This window comes from Ovis aries, chromosome 17 (assembly GCF_016772045.2).
Source record: "Ovis aries strain OAR_USU_Benz2616 breed Rambouillet chromosome 17, ARS-UI_Ramb_v3.0, whole genome shotgun sequence".
In the NCBI taxonomy this organism is placed as follows: Eukaryota; Metazoa; Chordata; class Mammalia; order Artiodactyla; family Bovidae; genus Ovis; species Ovis aries.
In genome coordinates this window covers 48,762,061-48,782,852 of record NC_056070.1, presented here as the reverse complement: position 1 = coordinate 48,782,852, position 20,792 = coordinate 48,762,061, and the positions used below count along the sequence as shown (strand labels likewise).

Below are 20,792 nucleotides of genomic sequence, written 5' to 3'. Positions count from 1 at the left end.
GGTTAATAATCACTTTTGTAAGTGTGCTATTACATGAAAATTTTCTCCTAAACATTTAGGTGTATGTATAGGTGGATGATAGCTAGTGTGTTTCAGTTTGTTCTTATTTTAGCATAATTATTTTGTAAAATTTATTAGTATTTATTAATGTTCATAAATATCAATGTTGATATAGTTATTATTTTGATGTAAATATTTTAATAACTGTGTGATAATATGCGTTGTTTACACAGTCTCCCTTCTTGTAGCCCAGTACTCTGGGGGCACCTCTGCCCCTCCCCATGGTAGAGGATGTTTCTCTCCTCACTCTTCCTCCCCTCCTCCAAGCACCCCTCCTTTCTGGGAGGGATGGTGTGCTGTTCTTTCTTCAGCTTAAGGCTTTTGTCCCAGGGCAGAGACAGGGAAGGGTCTGAGTGGGGCTTTGCTAATTGCTTTCTAATATACTCCATACTTTTTTCTTGATTTATAGTTGATACTCAGTGTTTCAAATGTACTGCAAAGTGATTCAGTTACATACATATACATAGATACGTATATATTCCTTTTCAGATTATTTTCCATTATAGGTAATTACAAAATACCGAATACAGTTCCCGGTGCTCTCCAGTAAATCCTGTTGTTTCTCTCTTTTATACATAATAGTTTGTATCTGTTAATCCCAAACTCCTAATTTACCCCTCCCCACCTGTTTCCCTGGTAATCGTATGTTTGTTTTCTATATCTTGTACATGCCTTTTAATTTTTTTTTGGTATTTTTAAGTTTTTATTGGTATAATTGATTTTCAATGTTATTTAGTTTCAGGTGTACCGCAGATTGAATCAGTTATACATATACACACCCTTTTTTAGATTCTTTACCCATATAGGCCATTACAGAGTATTGAGTAAAGGACCCATATGGCAGGTCCTGTTTAGTTATCTATTTTATATGTAGTAGTGTGTATCTGGAGAAGGCAATGGCAGCCCACTCCAGTACTCTTGCCTGGAAAATCCCGTAGATGGAGGAGCCTGGTGGGCTGCAGTCCATGGGGTCGCTGAGAGTTGGACATGACTCAGTGACTTCACTTTCACTTTTCACTTTCATGCTTTGGAGAAGGAAATGGCAATCCACTCCAGTGTTCTTGCCTGGAGAATCCCAGGGGCAGCGGAGCCTGGTGGGCTGCTGTCTGTGGGGTCGCACAGAGTCGGACAAGACTGAAGCGACTTAGCAGCAGCAGCAGCAGCAGCACCAGCAGTGTGTATATGTTAATCTCAATCTCCCAATTTATCCTTCCTCTGCCTTACCCCTGGTAACCATAAGTTTGTTTTCTACATCTGTAACTCTCTTTCTGTTTTGTAGATAAGTTCATTTTTGTACCTGCCTTTTAAATTCGGTGAATTTCCAAAGAAAGATGTCTCTTTCTGCAACAACTGCAAACAGCGTTCAGTGCAAAGCTCCAGCTGTATACCCTTGCCGAAACAGTAGAGGGCCCAGAGTGAGAGTGTGTGAGTGAAAGCTGCTCAGTCATGTCCAGCTCTTTGCGACCCCATGGACTGTAGCCTGTCAGGCTCCTCTGTCCATGGAATTCTCCAGGCAAAAATACTGGAGTGGGTTGCCATGGCCTTCTCCAGGGGATCTTCTGACCCAGGGATCGAACCCAGGTCTCCCTCATTGCAGGTAGATTCTTTACTGTCTGAGCTTGCAGGGAAGCCAAGAGGGCCCTGAACAGTGCCCATATTCTATAAAGAATTCAAGTGGAAAGTGTTAGTCACTCAGTCGTGTCCAGTTCTTTGTTACCCCATGGACTGTAGTCCACCATGCTCCTCTAGCCAAAGGATTTTCCTTGGCAAGAATACTGGAGTGGGTTGCCATTTCCTTCTCCACAGGATCTTCCTGACCCAGGGATCGAACCTGGGTCTCCTGAATTGCAGGAAGATTCTTTACTGTCTGAGCCACCAGGAAAGCATAAACAACTCAAAAATAGCAACAAAGCTGAGTAAAAGTTGCTCCGCCATCCTGAACACTTTGGGCTGGAAATTACTTATACCACTTGGAAACATCAAGAGTGGTAAAATATTTCACCCTCCGTTTACTGCCTCTTGTAAACACCTCCTCTAAGATATTGGTCCAAGGTGCCTATATCACTTCCCTTCCCAGCTTGGCCAATGAGAAAGCACTGTGTCATCACATGACCACCTTATACTTGTAAACAATTACTAAGGCACACATCTCAGCTACTGTGTCACATCGGCCTGGTTATTTCTACCCATCTTCATTCTCCCCCGTGGCTGGTGTCCTTGCCTGAGCTTAGAGTTCTATGAGCTTGATAACCATGGTTTATTTGTCTGTGTATTCCCGACGGAAACCAGGCAGCGCAAGGCACAGCAGAGGCTCCCCATTAATATTTATGAAATGGAGAACATTCCTCATAATATCCCTCAGTTGGGGTGTTTTTCTTTTCTGAGATTAATGTTAAGACTGAGTTAGAAGTCTTGGCCCTGCAATATTAAATAAGAACATCTGTAAGCTCAACAACCTCATCAATCAAGAACAGGATATTGAGGATCAGTTAGTTCAGATGGGAAGTGCATCTCAGACAGACTTAAGCCGTGAAGAGAAACATCCAGAGACCCTCTGGCTTCGGGCGTGGATGGATTGAGGGACTCAGGTTCTTGACTGTTCTTTCCTCAGTGTTAACTTGATAGATCTTCAAGCTTCAGCATCTCTAGACTGGCATGGCAGGAGATGGTAATAGTCCTCTCACTGTTATTTTTACCAAGCTGACGCTCTGTAGGAAAAACATAACTGGAAAAGAGATGGGAACTTAAGAGAAAGCAGATGCCCTGAAGGAGGTCCTGTGTTCAAATACTGATTCTAATACTCTTAGCTGGGTTGTTAGGTGAGCCAACATGGGTTATAAAAGAATTCACATAAGGATTAAGAAGGGAAGAAAAAAGTTTTTATTCACTTTCCAAGAGAGGAAAGGGACCAGGCGCACAGAGTGGCATGGGCCCTGAAGGATGGCTGGTTGAGTCTTTTATTGAGTTTAAAAGGAAAGGTGCAGGAAAAATGGGGTGAGTTCATATCTGTTTTTTGGCCCACAGTTGTAGCCAACCTGGCTGTACTTCTGTGTGATGTGTTTTTTTGGAGAACGGAATTGCTGTCTTCAATAAATTTCAAATTTGAAAGAGACTTGAGTGTGACCCTTGACAGCATTACCCCATTTTGAACCATATTACGTGGACTTGTATGGGTGATTTACATAACCTCAGTTTCCTTGTATGTGAAATGGGCTCATAAGAGTACTTAGCATATGAAAGCAAAAGTGTTAGTCTCTCAGTCCTGTCTGACTGTTTTCGACCCCACGGACTGTAGCCCAACAGGCTCCTCTATCCATGGGATTTTCCTGGCAAAAATACTGGAGTGGGTTACCATTTCCTGCTCCAGAGGATCTTCCTGGAGATCATCCCTTTGACCCCGGTACCAAACATGCATCTCCTGCATTGCAGGAAGATTCTTTATGGCATGAGACATTGAGGCCATTGCTGCTATATTCATCCCTCTGTATTCATTACCAGGGTTTATGAGGTTAATATTTCACTTGTCATCTAAGGGGGGTTTTTCCCCCTGAATGTTCAGAATTCTCTCCTCTCGCTTCTCCATCCTTTGTGGAAGTCTGTTTAAATGTCCTCTTTCACGATATGAAGAGTTAAAGCCCATATATAATGAAGGAAAACACTTTCATCTTCTGATGGATTCTTTCCTCTTTTTTGTTTATTCAACCATCAGGAAAGCATTTTCTACTTTGGAGCCTAAGACTTCTCATTAATATAATCATCCAAAATACTGGTATAACCAAACAAAACTATAGATGCTAACTAGCAAGTAAATGAGATTCATATGTGGGGGGAGAAATAAGGATGACTCAGTGGGTTACAGAAGGATTTTTTTAAATTATCTGTAATTAGTGGAAAAGAAAATATGTGGACTCTATTAAAAATAAGCTCTTTATTTTTTAGGGGAAAAAACCATCATAAAGAACAGGAATGCTGTTCCCTTTTATTTACATGAATTGAGATAATTGGGACTCTCAGGATTAATGTAAGACTCCATCATAAATAATACCACCATCTGTGATAAATAGATGCTTCTTTTTGAATAGATACAGCAAAACATCCCCAAACCATATGCTATATGAACATCAAATGCTGTATAAATTCTGCTGTAAATGCTTAACATTAAGCAACTTGAAATCTTTCCCGATGTTTGAATCTGATTTTTTTTTTTTTTGCATTCATTTCCAACTGTCTTGGAGGCATAGTAAGAGGCATGTTTACATTTTGGATCAATGAATAAACTGGGTATCTTTGTCAGATTGTAAAGAGCCCTGAAGAATACCCAGGAAAGTTCTCACCTGCAAGAAACACAACTCTTAGAAAAGCCTGGTCTTTATCAGAGGTCAGCATACAATGGCTCATGGGTCAGATCCAGCCAATCCTGCATTTGGCCAGCCCCTGAACTAGGAATACTCTTACATTTTCAATTGGTTATAACGCATTTTAAGAAAGAATTTCTCTGACGCGATCATTTTATGAAATCCCGATTTCAGTGCCCGTAAGTAAAGTTTTATTGGAGCACTGGCAGGCCCATGTTCACACTGGTCTCTGGCTGCCCTCTTGATGTAACACCAGGGATGAATAGCTGCACGCGAGCACATTCAGCTCACAAAGCCTAGAATATTTATTATCTGGGCCCTGACAAAGAAAATGTGTTGATCCCTTCTACCTGTGACTCATGAAGCCAATTCACCTCGGCGGATGAAGCCAAGTTACATCATTTTAGAAGATTTTGGCTGAAAGTAAGAGAAAACCCCTGTGTCTGGAAGGTAGGTGGGTTTGATGGGAGACTGGATACATGTATATGTATGACTGAGTTTGTTTGCTGTCCAACTGAAACTATCACAACATTGTTAATCAGCAATGAAGAGTGAAAGTCGCTCAATCGTGTCTGACTCTTTGCGACCCCATGAACTGTAGCCTACCAGGCTCCTCCATCCATGGGATTTTCCAGGCAAGAGTACTGGAGTGGGTTGCCATTTCCTTCTCCAGGGGATCTTCCCAATCCAGGGACTGAACCCAGGTCTCCTGCATTGCAGGCAGATTCTTTACTGTATGAGCCACAAGGGTAGCCCAAGAATAATGGAGTGGGTAGCCCATCCCTTCTCCAGGGGATCTTCCTGACTCAGGAATTGAACTGGGGTCTCCTGCATTGCAGGCAGATTCTTTACCGTCTGAGCTATCAGAGAAGCTTCAATATAAAATAAAAAGTTTTTAAAAGTTAAATGAGATAATACCATTAATAGAGCATAGCCGTTAGAGATTGTTACACAGACACATACAAAAGGGAAAACCCTGGTGGTTTTGTGCTTGTGTGCTGGTTATGGTTGTGTGCTGGTTTCAGTAATAGGAAGGGCAGTGGGCAGGCAAGATTCAGGGTGTGTATATTCAGTGATCCCCTCTTTGTTGTGAAGACCCACTATTCTGTTATTGTGCCTGTTCCATCCTGGCTTTGTCTCTGGATTTCACTGTTTCAGGATGGATGGCAGTATTAGCAGAATGACCTGGTCTCTCACTTGCCCCTGGGAAGAAAGGTGTTTCCTGCCATGGGTCTCTTAGAGGTGAGGGCTTCTCTCCCAAGAGTCCTGGCAAACCTTTCCTTGCAGCTCCTGGGCTCAAAGTGGCCCAGGGCATGATTCCCCGACCTCAGTACAATTGACCTTTGGGACCATATAATTCCTAGCTGTGGGGCTGACCTGTGCATGGAAGATGTTGAGAGGTGTCCCTGGCCTCTGCCCACTAGAGGCCAGTAACATCTTTCCCCGTGACCATGAGAGTCAAACCCTTTCCATGTGAGGAAATCATAAGGTATTCGTCTTCCTCCATCTGACTTATTTCACTTAGCAGGGGAGTTGGTGATGGGACAGGGGGCCTGACGTGCTGTGGTTCATGGAGTCGCAAAGAGTCGGACATGACTGAACGACTAACCTGAACCGAATGCTGGCAGGATCTATCTGTGTTGTCTCAAATGGCAAGTGTTTCATCCTTTTTATGGTTGAGCAGTATTCCATCTATATGTGGGCATCTAGATAGATGGACTTCCCTGGTGGCTCTGCGATAAAAGAATCTGCCTGCTAATGCAGGGGACGCACGTTCGATCCCTGGATTAATAAAATCCCCTGGAGAAGGAAATGGCAACCCACTCCAGCATTCTTGCCTGGGAAATCCCAAGGACAGAGGTCCATGGGGTTACAAAGAGTCAGACACAACTTAGCGACTAAACAAGAACAACATTGAGATAGATAGGTACGTCTATAGGGACACAGGTACACAGACACCAATATAGACATCGCTCTCTCTGTAGATAGAAATATAGGTATTACATATTTTCTATCCATTTGTCTATTGATGGGCGCTTAGGTTGTTTCCATATCTTAGCTATTGTAAATACTGCCACAGTGAACATAGGGGTGAAGATACCTTTTCAAATGAGTGTTTTTGTATCCTTCAGATACATACCCAGAAGCAGGATAGCTGGGTCATTTGGTAGTTCTGTCCTTACTTTTTTGAGGAGTTTCTGTACTATCTTCCATAAAGGCTGTACCAATTTACATTCCTACCAACTGACCAGGCAACCGACAAGAAACCAAAATAAGTGAACAGAGCAAACCAGAGACAAATATGTAGATACAGGGAGCAGAGTAGTGGTTACCAGAGAGGAAGGGGAAGCGGGGTTCGGCTAAAGGGGCAAAGGGGATTGACTTGTGCTGATGGATGGAAAGCAGTTTTTGGTAGTGTATACAGAAGTAAAAATATAATGTCATACACATGAAACTTACATATTGTTACAAATCAGTGTTACCCCAATTAGAAAAATACATTAAAAAAAAAAGAACAGTTGCCTCAAGAAAAAATTGTCTCCAAGACATTTCCAGATATCCCCCAGGTGGCAAAATTACCTCTATATAGGAACCACAGGTTTGGGTCTGTGCAGAACTGAACCAGTTAATGGAAGCAGATCTGGAGTTACTCTGTGTGGTTTAAACCAGGGATTGGCAGACATTGGCCCATGGATCAAAGCCAGCCCACCACCTGTGTGGCCAACAGGATAAGTCTGGGTGATGTGAAAATATAAGAATGCTAAAACATAACAATTTAAATAGTTACATTTAAAATAGTTCTGTGAGCACCTATGTAATCTTGACTTTGCCTCTCAATCTACAAAAGGTTAAATTGTTTATTGTATGGCCTTTTAAGAAAAAAAAAAAAAATGTGCCAAGGAACCATGGTTTAGACCCGTGGTTCTCAACCTCTATATAGATCATAAACCTCAACCTTTTATAAAGATCATAAAATTAAGTCCATAATATTATGAACTATCTATCTTTATGTCTGTCTATATATACATATATATATATATATATATATATGATTAAAAGCAAATCAGTGGAACCTCCCTGGAGGTCCAGTGGTTAAGACTCCACCATTCAATGCAGCAAGTGTGGGTTTGATGCCTAGTCGGGGAGCCAAGATCCCATGTACCTCATGGCCAAAAAACAAAACCTAAAACAGGAATGATATTGTAATAAATTCAATAAAGACATTAAGAATGGTCCACATCAAAAAAATCTTAAAAAAATAGTGCCCTGTCACTGAGATGAAAAATATGACCAAAGCAACCCATAGTAAAATAATATTTTAATATTTGTACATATGGGCTTCCCAGGTGGAGCTAGTAGTAAAGAACCTGCCTGCCAATGCAGGAGACGTAAGAGAAAAGAGATGTGGGTTCGATCCCTGGGTCGGGAAGATCCTTCTGGAGGAGGGCATGGCAACCCACTCCAGTATTCTTGCCTAGAGAATCCCATGGGCAGAGGAGCCTGGCAGTCTACAGTCCATAGGGTCGCAAAGAGTTGGACACGACTGAAGCGATTTAGCACATGTGTATATATAGAGAAGAGCAAATGAAGTCATCGGATACTTGCTCATGTCTTAGAGTTGGCATGAATGTGTCAGTCACAAATACAGGCTGGTATAGCTATGTTTAAGTAACTTGGATTTCACAGGCAGGTTAGACATTGCTAATGTTATTTTCCAAAAAGATAAACAACTTTTTACTGAAGTTCCATCAAATCAAAGGACAATCTTCACCCCAGTAGTTGGCAATACTGGAAAATGCATAATAGGTTACACTGTAGCCCCTCCCCTAATTTGTAGGAGGGTGTTTGAGATAGGTTTTTGGCTTCAGTAGTTCTCATAGGTTTCTCACCTTGTGAGTGTCCAGTGGGACAATCAGAAGTCATTCAGGACCTGGGTAATCGTTTGTTGCCTGGGACCATGTCAGGCCTTGCGGAATATCTAAGGGAGCTAGACCCATTCTCTAAGTGTCATTGTCTTCCTCTCTCCAGTCATTATGATAACAAACTCTGCCTCTGTGAATACCCCAAATGCCATCTGTGGTCACCAGCATAACACCCCCACCTGCCCCACGCAAAGACGTCTTTGCCTCTGTTATCCCAGCCTATGAATATGTGACTTTCCCTTGCAAAGGGACTTAGCAGATGTGACTTTAGTGGGACATTTTGAGATGTGGCCGTAGTCCTGGATCACCTGGATGGGCTGATGTAACCACAGAAGTCCTTGTAAGAGGGAAGATGGAGGTCAGAGTAAACAGAAGCTGTAGACTTTTGGGGGCTTCCAGTTGGCACTAGTGGCAAAGAACCCAAATGCTAATGCAGGAGATGTGAGAAATGCAGGTTCGATCCCTGGGTTGGGAAGATCCCCTGGAGGAGGGCATGGCAACCCACTCCAGTATTCTTGCCTAGAGAATCCCATGGAGAGAGGAGCCTGGTGGCCTACAGTCCATGGGGTCACAAACGCTGGACTGAGCACACACATGTGATGGTTTTGAAGCGGGAGGAAGGGCCCAGGAGCCAAGAAATGCATCTTCCTCTGGAAGATGGAAAAGACGAGGAACCTGACTGTCTCCTGAAACCTCCAGAAGGATTGCAACCCTGCTGACTGCTTCATGGTAGACTTTTGACCTCCAGAACTATAAAGAAAAATCTTTGTTGTTTTTCTACACTACTTTGTGGTAATTTGTTACAGCAGCAATAGGAATCGAATGCAGACATCATTTCATGGGGGACTTCTGTGTTGAGCCAGTCAGAGCCCCTCGTGGACCTGGGGTCTGAGCCATGTTACAGGGATGGACTGGGAGAAATTGGCCTCGCGGGCCATTTGTCAAGATCAAACCATTCGCCAAATGCAGCAGAGTTAAAACATTGCGTTTTATTTATTTTTAAAATCTTATTTATCTGTTTATTTACTTATTTGTTTCTGGCAGCGCTGGGTCATCAATGCTGCCCGGGCTTTTCTCTGGTTGCAGTGAGTAGGGGCTACTCTAGTCGTGGTGCGTGGGCTTCCATTGTGGTGGTTTCTCTTTTTGTGGAGCACAGCGTCTAGGGTGCATGAGCTTCGGTAGTTGCAGCCCCCGGGCTCTAGAGCACATGCTCAATAGTTTTGGCGCTCAGGCTTAGCTGCTCTGTGACACGTGGGGTCGTCCCAGACCAGGGATCAAACCGGTGTCTCCTGCATTGGTAGGAGGATTCTTATCACTGAGCCACCAGGGAAGCCCCAAAACGTTGCATTTTAGGTTTAGAACTTTGCCTGGCAAACGTTTCCCTCTGTGCCTACCCAAGGCACTATTCTCATGCTGATAAAGTTTAAGATTCTGTGTGTTTAGAGAATTTCTCTTTGAAAGGCATGACTCCTTTGCTCCACTTCCAGGAGCCTGATTGAGGAATACCTGAGTGTGATTACCCACTTCTCCCAGAGAAAAGGCGGGGGTCGGGGGGATACTCCCCAGGGCCTCCAAGGGGAATATAAATACATGCTCTTTTAAAAGAGAGTTTTACTGTTTAGAAATTGCAAACCACACTATGTAATTTCAGCAGAGGATATTGAGGGGTTGGTTCAGAAGAGGCATTGAAATCAAATAATCCACTTATCAAGGTGCCTTTTGTTTCAAGAAGAAGGTAACAATGAACCATATTTAGCAGAGAGAGACCTTCTGTGTCTGGTGAATTTTAATAAATTGCAAACGGCGGGGAGAGAGAAAAATTCTCAAAGTCCTCCTGCCGGCTTGTGTTTCAAGTAAGCTTGCAGTGACTTGGCAGGAACATCCAATCAGGGTTTTCTTTGAGGCGTGTGGGGAAAGGCAGGCTTCTGCTTTGCAGGTTTCTGATGTCATATTGGTGAACTAGAGATGTCTGGGTGGGATAGGCCATTGAAGTTACGAAAAGAACCCACCCCTCTTGATTGCAGATTTCTTCTTGCATGGCTGTTCTCAGTTTTTTTGTTTTTTAATTTTATTTTTTTACTTTACAATACTGTATTGGTTTTGCCATACATTGACATGAATCCACCACAGGTGTACATGAGTTCTTTTTGTATAAATTATGGAGATCACCTGTTTTTTTCATGTTCCTGTAGCCTGAAATCCTTTTTACCCTAACATATCAACAGGATTGAAATAATGCCAATGATCTAATGATATATAAGAGGAACAGAAACTTCTCCTCAATTAATAGGTGTGTTCTACATGCTGGCTACTTTGTTTATTGCCTTAAGTGAGTTGGTTTTGATATGATTCCCACTATAAAGATGAAGATTTTGAAACAAAGCTTTATTTAATACATTGGTGATTGTTTCTGTGGTTGTTTAGTGCCTACATTGTGGCAGACTCTTTGTGACCCCATGGACTGTAGCCTGCCAGGCTTCTCTGTCCATGGGACTTGCCAGGCAAGAATACCTGAGTTGGGTTGCCATTTCCTTCTCCAGGGTATCTTCCTGGACCAGGGACTGAACCTGTGTCTCCTGCATTGGCAGGTGGATACTTTACCGCTGAACCACGAAGAAGCCCATGTGGGACAGGGATTAATTTTGGGATGTGGTCCTGATTTGGGAATGCTCTTCACCACTAGGATGCATTCCTCTTCCTGGTGCTGGAGAGGGTTTGGTTAAAATCCTTCTTCTTGTCTCTTTGTCACCTGTGCCAAACCACTGAACACCTGTGGTGAATCAAGTTAGATCAGGGTTTCTCATCTGTGGCACTACTGGCATTTTGGGCTGGAGAATTCTTTGTGGCGGGGGAGGAGCGGGGCTGTCCCTTGCCTTGTAAGATGTTCCCCGGATCACTGGTCTCTCCCCACTAGGTGGGAGTAGCACAGCCTCCTGCCTCGTTGTGAAAATTAAAACTGTCTCCTGTAGACATTGCCAAGTGTCTCCAGGCTGCAAAGTCACCCTTTGTCGAGAACCTCTGATACTATTTAGGAAAGACGTTTGCACGTCCGGAAAAAGCACTACTTGTTGATTTGAGTAATTCATTGGAGCAGCAGGGGTGGGGCGGAGGGGAGTGGGCAGGGGGGTGGTGAGGGGGTAGCGGTTCTTTTTATCTTTTTTAATCGACAAGGAAAGTGGGACCTAACATTTCACCAAGGTACTTTATAAAGTGACCGACTTTATTTTCTTGGGCTTCAAAATCATTGCAGATGGTGACTGCAGCCATGAAATTAAAAGACGCTTGCTCCTTGGACGGAAAGCTATGACAAACCTAGACAGTGTATTAAAAAGCAAGAGAACATTTTGCCAACAAAGGTCCATCTAGTCAAAGCTATGGTTTTTCCAGTAGTCATGTACAGATGTGAAGTTCAGTTCAGTTCAGTCGCTCAGTCATGACCGACTGTTTGTGACCCCATGCACTGCAGCACACCAGGCTTCCCTGTCCATCACCAATTCCTGGAGCTTGCTCAAACTCATGTCCATCAAGTCTGTGATGCCATCCAACCATCTCTTCCTCTGTTCTCCTCCTGTCCTCAATCTTTTCCAGCATCAGGGTCTTTTCCAGGGAGTCAATTCTTCACATCAGGTGGCCAAAGTATTGGAGTTTCAGCTTCAACATCAGTCCTTCCAATGAATATTCAGGACAGATTTCCTTTAGGATGGACCGGTTGGATCTCCCTGCTGTCCAAGGGACTGTCAAGAGTCTTCTCAACACCATAGTTCAAAAGCATCAATTCTTTGGCGCTCAGCTTTCTTTATAGTCCAACTCTCACATCCATACATGGTTACTGGAAAAACCATAGCTTTGACTAGATGGACCTTTGTCAGCAAAGTAATGTCTCTGCTTTTTACTATGCTGTCTAGGTTGATCATAGCTTTTCTTCCAAAGAGCAAGCATCTTTAAATTTCATGTCTGCAGTCACCATCTGCAGTGATCTTGGAGCCCACATCACAGATGTGAAAGGTTGGACCAAAAAAAGGCTGAGCACTGAAGAATTGATACTTTTGAATTGTGGATAAAATTCTTGAGAGTCTCTTGGACTGCAAGGCAATGAATCCAGTCAGTCCTAAAGGAAATAACTGGACTGAGTATTCACTGGACTGTTGCTGAAGCTGAATCTCCAATATTTTGGCCACCTGATTGGAAGAGCTGACTCTTTGGAGAAGACCCTGTTGCTGGGGAAGATTAAAGACAAAGGGAGAAGGGGGTGGCAGAGGATAAGATGGTTAGACAGCATCACTGACTCAATGGACATGAGTTTGAGCAAATTCCAGGAGGTAGTGGAGGATAGGAGTCTGGTGGGCTAAGGTCCATGGGGTTGCAAAAAGTCGGACTCATCTTAGTAACTGAACAAACAAAAACTACCTTATGAGCATCCATCACTTACCACATTTAGAGATATATCAGGCCCCAACCTGCCTTCCTAGACCAACTTCCCCCTCCTCACACACCCAGGACCCTTTCCTCATGCCGCCCCCTGCACCTCCTGGAATCCTTTCGCTATTCCACTCACCCTCCCAAGATCCAATCCATCCTTCATGTCACAGCTCAGAGAGAATCAACACTACAGAATCCATCTCGGTTAACACATCCCAAAGCGAGCATCACAATGAAGGTGGCACATTGTGTTGGCTGAAGGGCCATTTCCCCTGGGGGTGTTCTGTCTGGGTGCTAAGTGACATGGACATCTCCTGCGTTCACTATCTCAGAATCTCAAAAACTCAATTTCCGGCAGTGGCTTCGCAGGAGAGTTCTCTGATGAACAGCTGATGGAGGACACAATATCCCCAACACTGACAGGCAAGCACAGATAAAGAAAATGGATAAACAGGCAGGGCGACAGCAAATGAACGTGCTGTCAGCTAGGAGGCCAGATGTAAAGGTGCAGCTGTCAGCCTCTCTCCTCTTCCCCGCTCCACGTCCTTAGGAAACCAGCATCGGACTTTTCCAGGGGTATTGTTTCAGATCAGTAAAAATGACTCAATAATCCTGTCTTTCTGGGAGACGCTGCTGTGAGCAGATGAGCCAGATTTAGAGGGTGGATATCTGTCTGTGCTTCACTAGGTCATGGCAATCAGGAGATAGTTTTCAATCAGCAGATAGAGTGTCAGGAGAGAAATGCCACAAAGTCTGGTAATCACCTCTGCTTCCTTAATCCTCTAGATCAGGGCTCCCCAAAATGTAGGATGAGCTTGAGAAAGGCACACGCTGTCACAGCACCTGAGGGTGCAGGTGGACTTTGGACAACTCTAGGGAGGCCATTCTCATGAGTGTCTACAAGGTTGGCTGTTGGAGGTACATCTACAAGATGGGGGAAATACCTGAGTCTCACCAATGAGAAAGTGAGTCCCTTTTCAATTCTGTTTGAATTATTCTAATTCCATCTAGGAGAAAGTTCACATTGGTGTCACTGTATCTTTTTAGATTCTTTCACTTGATAACCTCTTGATATTTGTTATCTACCCCATTGGGTGTTGCTACATTTAAAAACCACCCCATATTAAGAGACTTAGTTCACTTGTCATTTCATATAAGTTTTGGAGTGACTGATCTTGGCTGGACTTGGGCTAATTTTGGCTTGTCTGTCTCTCTTGTTTGGCGGTGGCTGCCGGCTGTGGATTGGCTGATCTAGGATGGCCTCCATGGAGTTAACTCTCCTCTCCTCCACATGGTCCCTTATCCTACAGTAGTCTAGCCTAGGCTTGTTCTTTTGGGTGCTGGCAGGAGTCCAAAGGAGAGTTAGTGCAAATGTGCAATGCGTCCTGAGACCTAGCTTTGGAATAAGCACATTGTCACTTCTGCCATATTCTGCTGGCCAAAGAAAATCCAGGGCCAAACTAAATTCAAGGAGTGGGGCAATAGACTTCTAATTTTGAAGGGAAAATTGCAAAGTCACACACAAAAGGTATAGATATAAGAAGAGAATGGGGGCTATTTAGTAATTGTTCTACTACAGGTATTATTGGATTCAATACAATGACTCTATCCACCTGTGTATCTACCTGTGTACCCATCCTTCCATCCATCTTCGTATCCATCCAACCATTGATCCATTCATCCATCCAAACATCCATCTATCAATTGACCTCTCCATCCATCTAAAGATTTATCCAGCCATCAACCCACCATCCAACCACTGATCCATCCATCCACCCAAACATTCATGGAACCATTGATCCATCCATCCATCCATCAATCTATGGAAACTAAAACTATCCAAGAAGGTACAAACTTGCCTAAGATCACTGTTGACTAGATCAACTCTAGATCTCCATAGCCAAACTTCATCTTTAACCACTATGCTAGACCCCTACTCCTGTCTTTAAAATGTCTCTTTTTGGCTCAAGTTAAATCTCTCATGAGCAGGAAAACTTCAGATCTAGGTTTAGCAGGAAGATATGAGCCAGGCACTTTTTGATCCATGTGAAGGATAAACAGAGACTTAAATAGTGGAAGAACCCTAAGAGAGGAGACAACAAGACAACAAGCCCACTCCAGCTTTATTTTCTCAAAAATAAACTCAGTATTTGCTTAAAAGTGAAAGTTCATTTTTAAGGATGTTTTTAAAGATAAAAAGACAGAAAAGGAGAGAAAAGAAATTTTTATGTGCAAGAGAGTGGAAAATGGTGAGCAAGCTTGTTGACAAGCTTCCCTGTTGTGGAATACATCCTACACAGATGGACCTTAGAATCCTTGCTCCATTGCTTCAGAGAGTCCTTGGCCCACCATCTTTTCCAAACAAATGACTCTCTAAATCTCTGTGCTTCGTGATTTAAAAGCTTTTTTGGAGAAGGATGAATATATCAGAATAAAAGCATCAGATGTAGCAATTAGTCTCTTGGTTTTGACACAGTTCTACAAGTTGCTTCAAGTCAATGATTTTATTTAAAGACGTATAGTCAGAACCATTTCTGGAAGGTTGTACAGGGACTTTTGAGAGTGTTTTAACGTGGCCCCAAAATGAGTGGGTTAAAGTGGGAGCAGCAAAACATCCCTAAAGAGAGAGGGACAAAGTACCCATGTTGCTGGTGACCTGAGATCAATGCCTCTGGGCAAAGAACAGGGAAGGAAGCTATTTCTTTGAAAAGCCATCTTGACAACTCAAGTCCTTTTGGCTGCAGTACCAAAGGCAGCTTTGATCTGCTAGCCAATGTCCCCGCTGGGAAAAGGATTAGGGGAACTTCCAGAAGAGAGAGTCATGGGGTAGCCCCATAGGCCGGATGGGCTGTGCTGGCTGCAGTTTGAAGTAGGGGCAGAAGGGGAGGTTGGAGCATCAGTGGAGATAGAGGAACACCTGTCTTCTCTTTCAATATATGAATGGGGGCTTATGTGGATTTTCTGGTCTGGTTTTGAAAGATAAGAGTCAGGCAGAGGCTTTCTTGGTCTTTTCAAAGTTAGCATTTGGGGAACTGTAACCTCTTATGCCCCAGGTCAATAGTGAGTCCTCAGTGAAGCCCCAACAGTGTAAGTATAAACCTAAGGGGAAGTTTTAGAGGACAATCTTCAATCAACAAGGAGGTGGCTGGTTATACTGCTAATGATGGAGGCAATGAACAAAGAAAGACAGGAAGACAGGGATGATGTGTTGCTCTTTCCCGGCCCAGTGTTGAACCTTCAGCCTCCAGTGTACGTTGACTTACCCAGCTGAAGATTCTAAGTCTGCTTGTTCAAACTCAAATGCACCTAAGGGTCCAGCAGGAAATGTCACTGAGCAAGGCAATCTGCTGTGTATCTTCTCTTACTGTTGCCAGATGGGCAGACAGCCTGCATCCTGCCACTTCCTCCCATGTGTGCGAAGCTAAAAACCCAGATACTCCTCAGTTTTTTATACGCATATTTTTAATACATTCTTTTTTTCATAGTCTTTTCCATTATGGTTAATCACAGGATATCAAATATAGTTCCCTGGGCTATACAGTAGGACCTTGTTTATCCATTCTAAATGTACTATTTTGCATCTACCAACCCCACACTCCCACTCCATCCTGTCCCTCTCCCCACCTTGGCAAACACAAGTCTGTTCTCTGTGTCTGTGACTCTATTTCTGTTTCATGTGTGTGCTTCATCACTCAGTCACGTCCGACTCTTTGCAACCCCATGGACTGTACACTGCCAGGCTCCTCTGTCCATGGGGATTCTCCAGGCAAGAATACTGGGGTAGCTTGCCATGCCTTCGTCCCGGGGATCTTCCCAAGCCAGGGATCGAACCCAGGTCTCCTGCATTGCAGGCAGATTCTTTACCATCTGAGCCACCAGGGAAGCCCATGAATACTGGAGTGAGTAGCCTACCCTTCTCCAGGGGATCTTCCTGACCCAGGAGTCGGGCTGGGGTCTCCTTCATGGCTGGCAGATTCATTTCCAGCTGAGCGACCAGGGAAACCCTTCTGTTCCATAGATAGATTCATTTTAGATTTCACAAATGAGTGCTATCATATGGTATTTGTCTTTCTCTTTCTGAATTGCTTCACTTATTATGATCGTCTCTAGTTGCATGTATGTTGCTGCAAATGACATTATTTCATTTTTTGCAGTTGAGTAGTAGTCCATTTTATATATGTACCATATCTTTTTTATTGGATAAAATAATAAATTTTAAATTGTATAGTTGCTTTACACTACTATGTCAATTTCTGCTGTACAACAAAGCCAAACAGCCATATGTGTGTGTGTGTGTGTGTGTGTATATATATATATATATATATATATATGTCCTCCCTATGACAAACCTAGACAGTATATTGAAAAGCAGAGACATTATTCTGCCAACAGAAGTCCATATAGTCAAGGCTGTGGTCTTACCAGTGGTCATGTACAGTTGTGAGAGCTGGATTATAAAAGAAGGCAGAATGCTAAAAAATTGATGCCTTCAAACTATGGTGCTGGAGAAGACGCCTGAAAGTCCCTTGGACATCAAGGAGATCAAACCACTCAATATTTAGGGAATACTTCTTGGAATGATTGATGTAGAAGCTGAAGCTCCAGTATTTTTGTGATCTGATGCAAACAACCGACTCATTGGAAAAGTCCTTGATGCTGGGAAAGAATGAGGGTAGAAAGAGAAGAGGATGTCAGAGAGTGAGATGACTGGATGGAATTACCAATGCAATGGACATGAACTTGGGCATACTTTGGAAGACAGTAAGAGACAGGGAGGCCTGGTGTGCTGCAGTCCATGGGGTCACAAATAGTCGGACACAACTGGGCAACTGAACAACAACAATCCTCTTTCTTAGATTCTCTTCCCATTTACATAACCACGGAGCACTAAACAGAGGTCCCTGTGCTCTACATTAGGTTCTCAGTAGTTTTCACTCTCCAGTTTTAAAAAATGATTCCCATTCACAACCATCTTTTAAAATACTGTGGGCAGAATGGAACCTACCTGCCAGCTGAGCTGAGCACCTTAAGTGAATAGTCTGCAATGCCTCCCAGTTTGCTGTTTTTTCTTTTGACGTTGTTTATGATACATGTGGCTTTGTGAACGGTTTTCTCAATTTTTATATAGGGATAGTTATCATTCATTTTTATACAGGGATGGCTAAATTTCATTCAGAGTTTGAATCATAATTAGAAATCTCTCCCTAGACCCAGGTTATACAAGAAATCACCCACTTTTTCATTCTATATAAATAATAATGTCATTTTCTTAATCTGGATCACTCATCCATTTGAAGTGTATTCTTGTGTTTGGTGTGAGGTACAGACCTAATGTTATCTTTCTGCCAAATGGCTGGCCAAATGTCCAAGCACCATTTACTAAAAAATCTGTCTTTGCCTCATGATTTTTGGTTCTACTTTTATCATATACTAAACTTTAGATGTACAGGAGCTTATTTATGAACTACTCTATTCCATTGGTCTATTTTTCTCTTCAGGTACCAGTGTCATTAAATATATTTGAAACTCATGCAAGTTATTCACAAATATTTCCCACTTTACACTCATAAGTAACTCGCTAGCTTTCTGTCAGATCAGATTCCATGTATTTGCCACCGTTCAACAATTGTACAAAAATTATACAATTGTACATTGTTCAACAATGTACAAAAATCTCCTTTTTTAAAAGAGTGGAACTGTGAATTTTATTTTATCGTATGTATTTTATTTTATTTGGCTTCGCCATGCAGCATGTGGGATCTTGGTCCTCTAACCAGGGATCAAAGTTGTGCCCCCCTCAGTGGAAGCATGGAGTCTTAATCATTGGACCATCAGGGAGGTCCCCCAAATTTCCCTTTCATATATTTCAACCGATTGAATTGGTTGAAAGACAATTCGGCCAATTCACAATTTTGGAGCATGTGATCATTTACTGGCTGATCCCCAAAGGAACCTGAAGATTCTAGACAAGTGGACTGCAAAATGTTTGGGCTTCCCCCGTGGCTCAGCGGTAAAGAATTCACCTACACTGCAAGAGACAATGCAAGAGAGGCGGGTGGGATCCCTGGGTCAGGAAGATCCCCTGGAGGAAGACATAGCAAGCCACTCCAGCATTCTTGCCTGGTGGGCTACAGTCCACATGGTTGGAAAGAATCCGGCATGCCTGAAGCGACTGAACAAGCATGCGCTGCAGTGTTAACCCCTCATTTCTAAATCACTTGTCAACTTCCTCGGGTTGCCAAATGACCTCTAAGGAGCCCAGAAATCACCGCATCTTTGTCTTTTTCTTTTCTTTCTTTCCCCTCTGCAGTGATCGAGGGCCGTGGGCTCACAGACAACATCCAGCGATTTTCCTCGCTGCCCCCTTATCTGCCTGTGACCTACCAGGTGCTCAGAGCCGAGACGTCCTTCTTCCTGAAGGAAACCAACCAGGACTTGACACGCAACTCCAGCCTGCAGTCCCGGGTCGAGTCCTTCTTCCCCTACAAAGCCAGACAGCTGCCAATCTTAAATGCCAGCTATGGGCCTTTCTCGGTGGAAAAGGTCGTGCCCCTGGATTTGATGTCAGCTTCCAACTTTTTAGGTCCCACCGACAAAGTGAGTTTCAACTGGAAGCTGAAGGCGCACATCCTGCGGGACAAGATCTACCTGAGCCGGCCCCGCGTGCAGGTGCTCTTCCACTTGGTGGGCCGGGACTGGGACGACACCGGCCCCGGGCAGAGCCTGCCCTGCCTGCGGGTGTTTGCCTTCCGGGAGACCCGGGAGGTGCGGGGCAGCTGCCGGCTTCGCGGGGCCCTGGGGCTGTGCGTGGCACAGCTGGAGCTCCCAGCCAGCTGGTTCGGCACCCTCACCGTGGTGGCCGGGAGGAAGAAGGCGCCGGAGCCTCCTGAGGGCAGCCCTGTAGAGCTCTACTACGCCGTGCAGCCCGGGGACGAGCGTGGAGACTGTTCTGGGAGTGACGTCCGCAAGGGCAATGCCATCCGCCCCGGCAAGGATGGACTGCAGGAGAGCACGTCCCACCTGCAGAGAATCGGCGCCGTGGGCCTCTACCGCGCTCAGGACAGCGCCCAGCTCAGCGAGCTGCGTCTAGACGGCAACGTGGCCATCTGGCTGCCCTCCAGGCCTGTCAAGCAGGGAGATGTGGTCACTGCCTATGTCACCGTGGCCAGCAATTCCACCGTGGACTTCTTCATCTTGAGGTAGGTCTGCACTTGAGACAGGCTTAGGCGCGCCTGGGGTGACACTGGATGGGAAGTTGGGGTGTATATACCAGGAGATACCATTTTCATCACCTTCAGGGCCCCTCCTGCTTCACACTGGAAGCCAGTTTCTGCACCTGACCACATGTCTTCAGCAGCTGCAATGTATATATTAGGAGGTTGGAGAAAATGGGCCAAAATTGCCCCCCAAAGGAACAAGACTAAATTAATCACTCTCTTTTGACCTTGAATTACCACTGAACTTGAAGAGGGATATTATTTTTTTGGGGGGAGGAGGCATAAACAGATTTATGAAGTATTAAAATGTTCCATGGCCAAAAGGGTGATCAAAATACGGTTACTTTGTATTTATGGGCTTCCCTGAAAGCTCAGTTGGTAAAGAATCCATCTGCAATGCAGGAGACCCCAGTTCCATTCCTAGGTTGGGAAGATCCCCTGGAGGAGAGCATGGTAACCCATTCCAGTATTCTTGCTTGGAGAATCTCCCGGACAGAAGAGGCTGCCAGGCTACAGTCCATGGGGCACAAAGAATTGGACATGCTGAGCAACTAAGCATACACACACACACACACACACACACACACACACACACACACACACCTCCTTAGGTTTCAATTCTGTAACCTTGAGACATTTACAGCTTAGGTTTTGGTTTGATTGGCCCAGATGTAAAGAATCCGCCTGCAATGTGGGACACTTGGGTTCATTCTTTGGGTTGGAAAGATCCCCTGGAGAAGGGAACAGCTACCCACTCCAGTATTCTGGCCTGGAGAATTCCATGGACTCTATAGTCCATGGATTGCAAAGAGGTGGAC

The 20,792-nt window shown here is 44.1% G+C and overlaps 1 protein-coding gene across 1 annotated transcript in view; it reads left to right on the top strand.

The window, feature by feature from the left end:
• TMEM132C (transmembrane protein 132C) overlaps positions 1 to 20,792 on the top strand; it is a 447,599-nt gene that overhangs the window by 136,118 nt on the left and 290,689 nt on the right. The window contains exon 2 of the mRNA XM_042234506.2: positions 19,068 to 19,956. Coding sequence (XP_042090440.1) covers positions 19,068 to 19,956 — 889 coding nt within the window. The remainder of the gene's footprint in view (positions 1 to 19,067; positions 19,957 to 20,792) is intronic.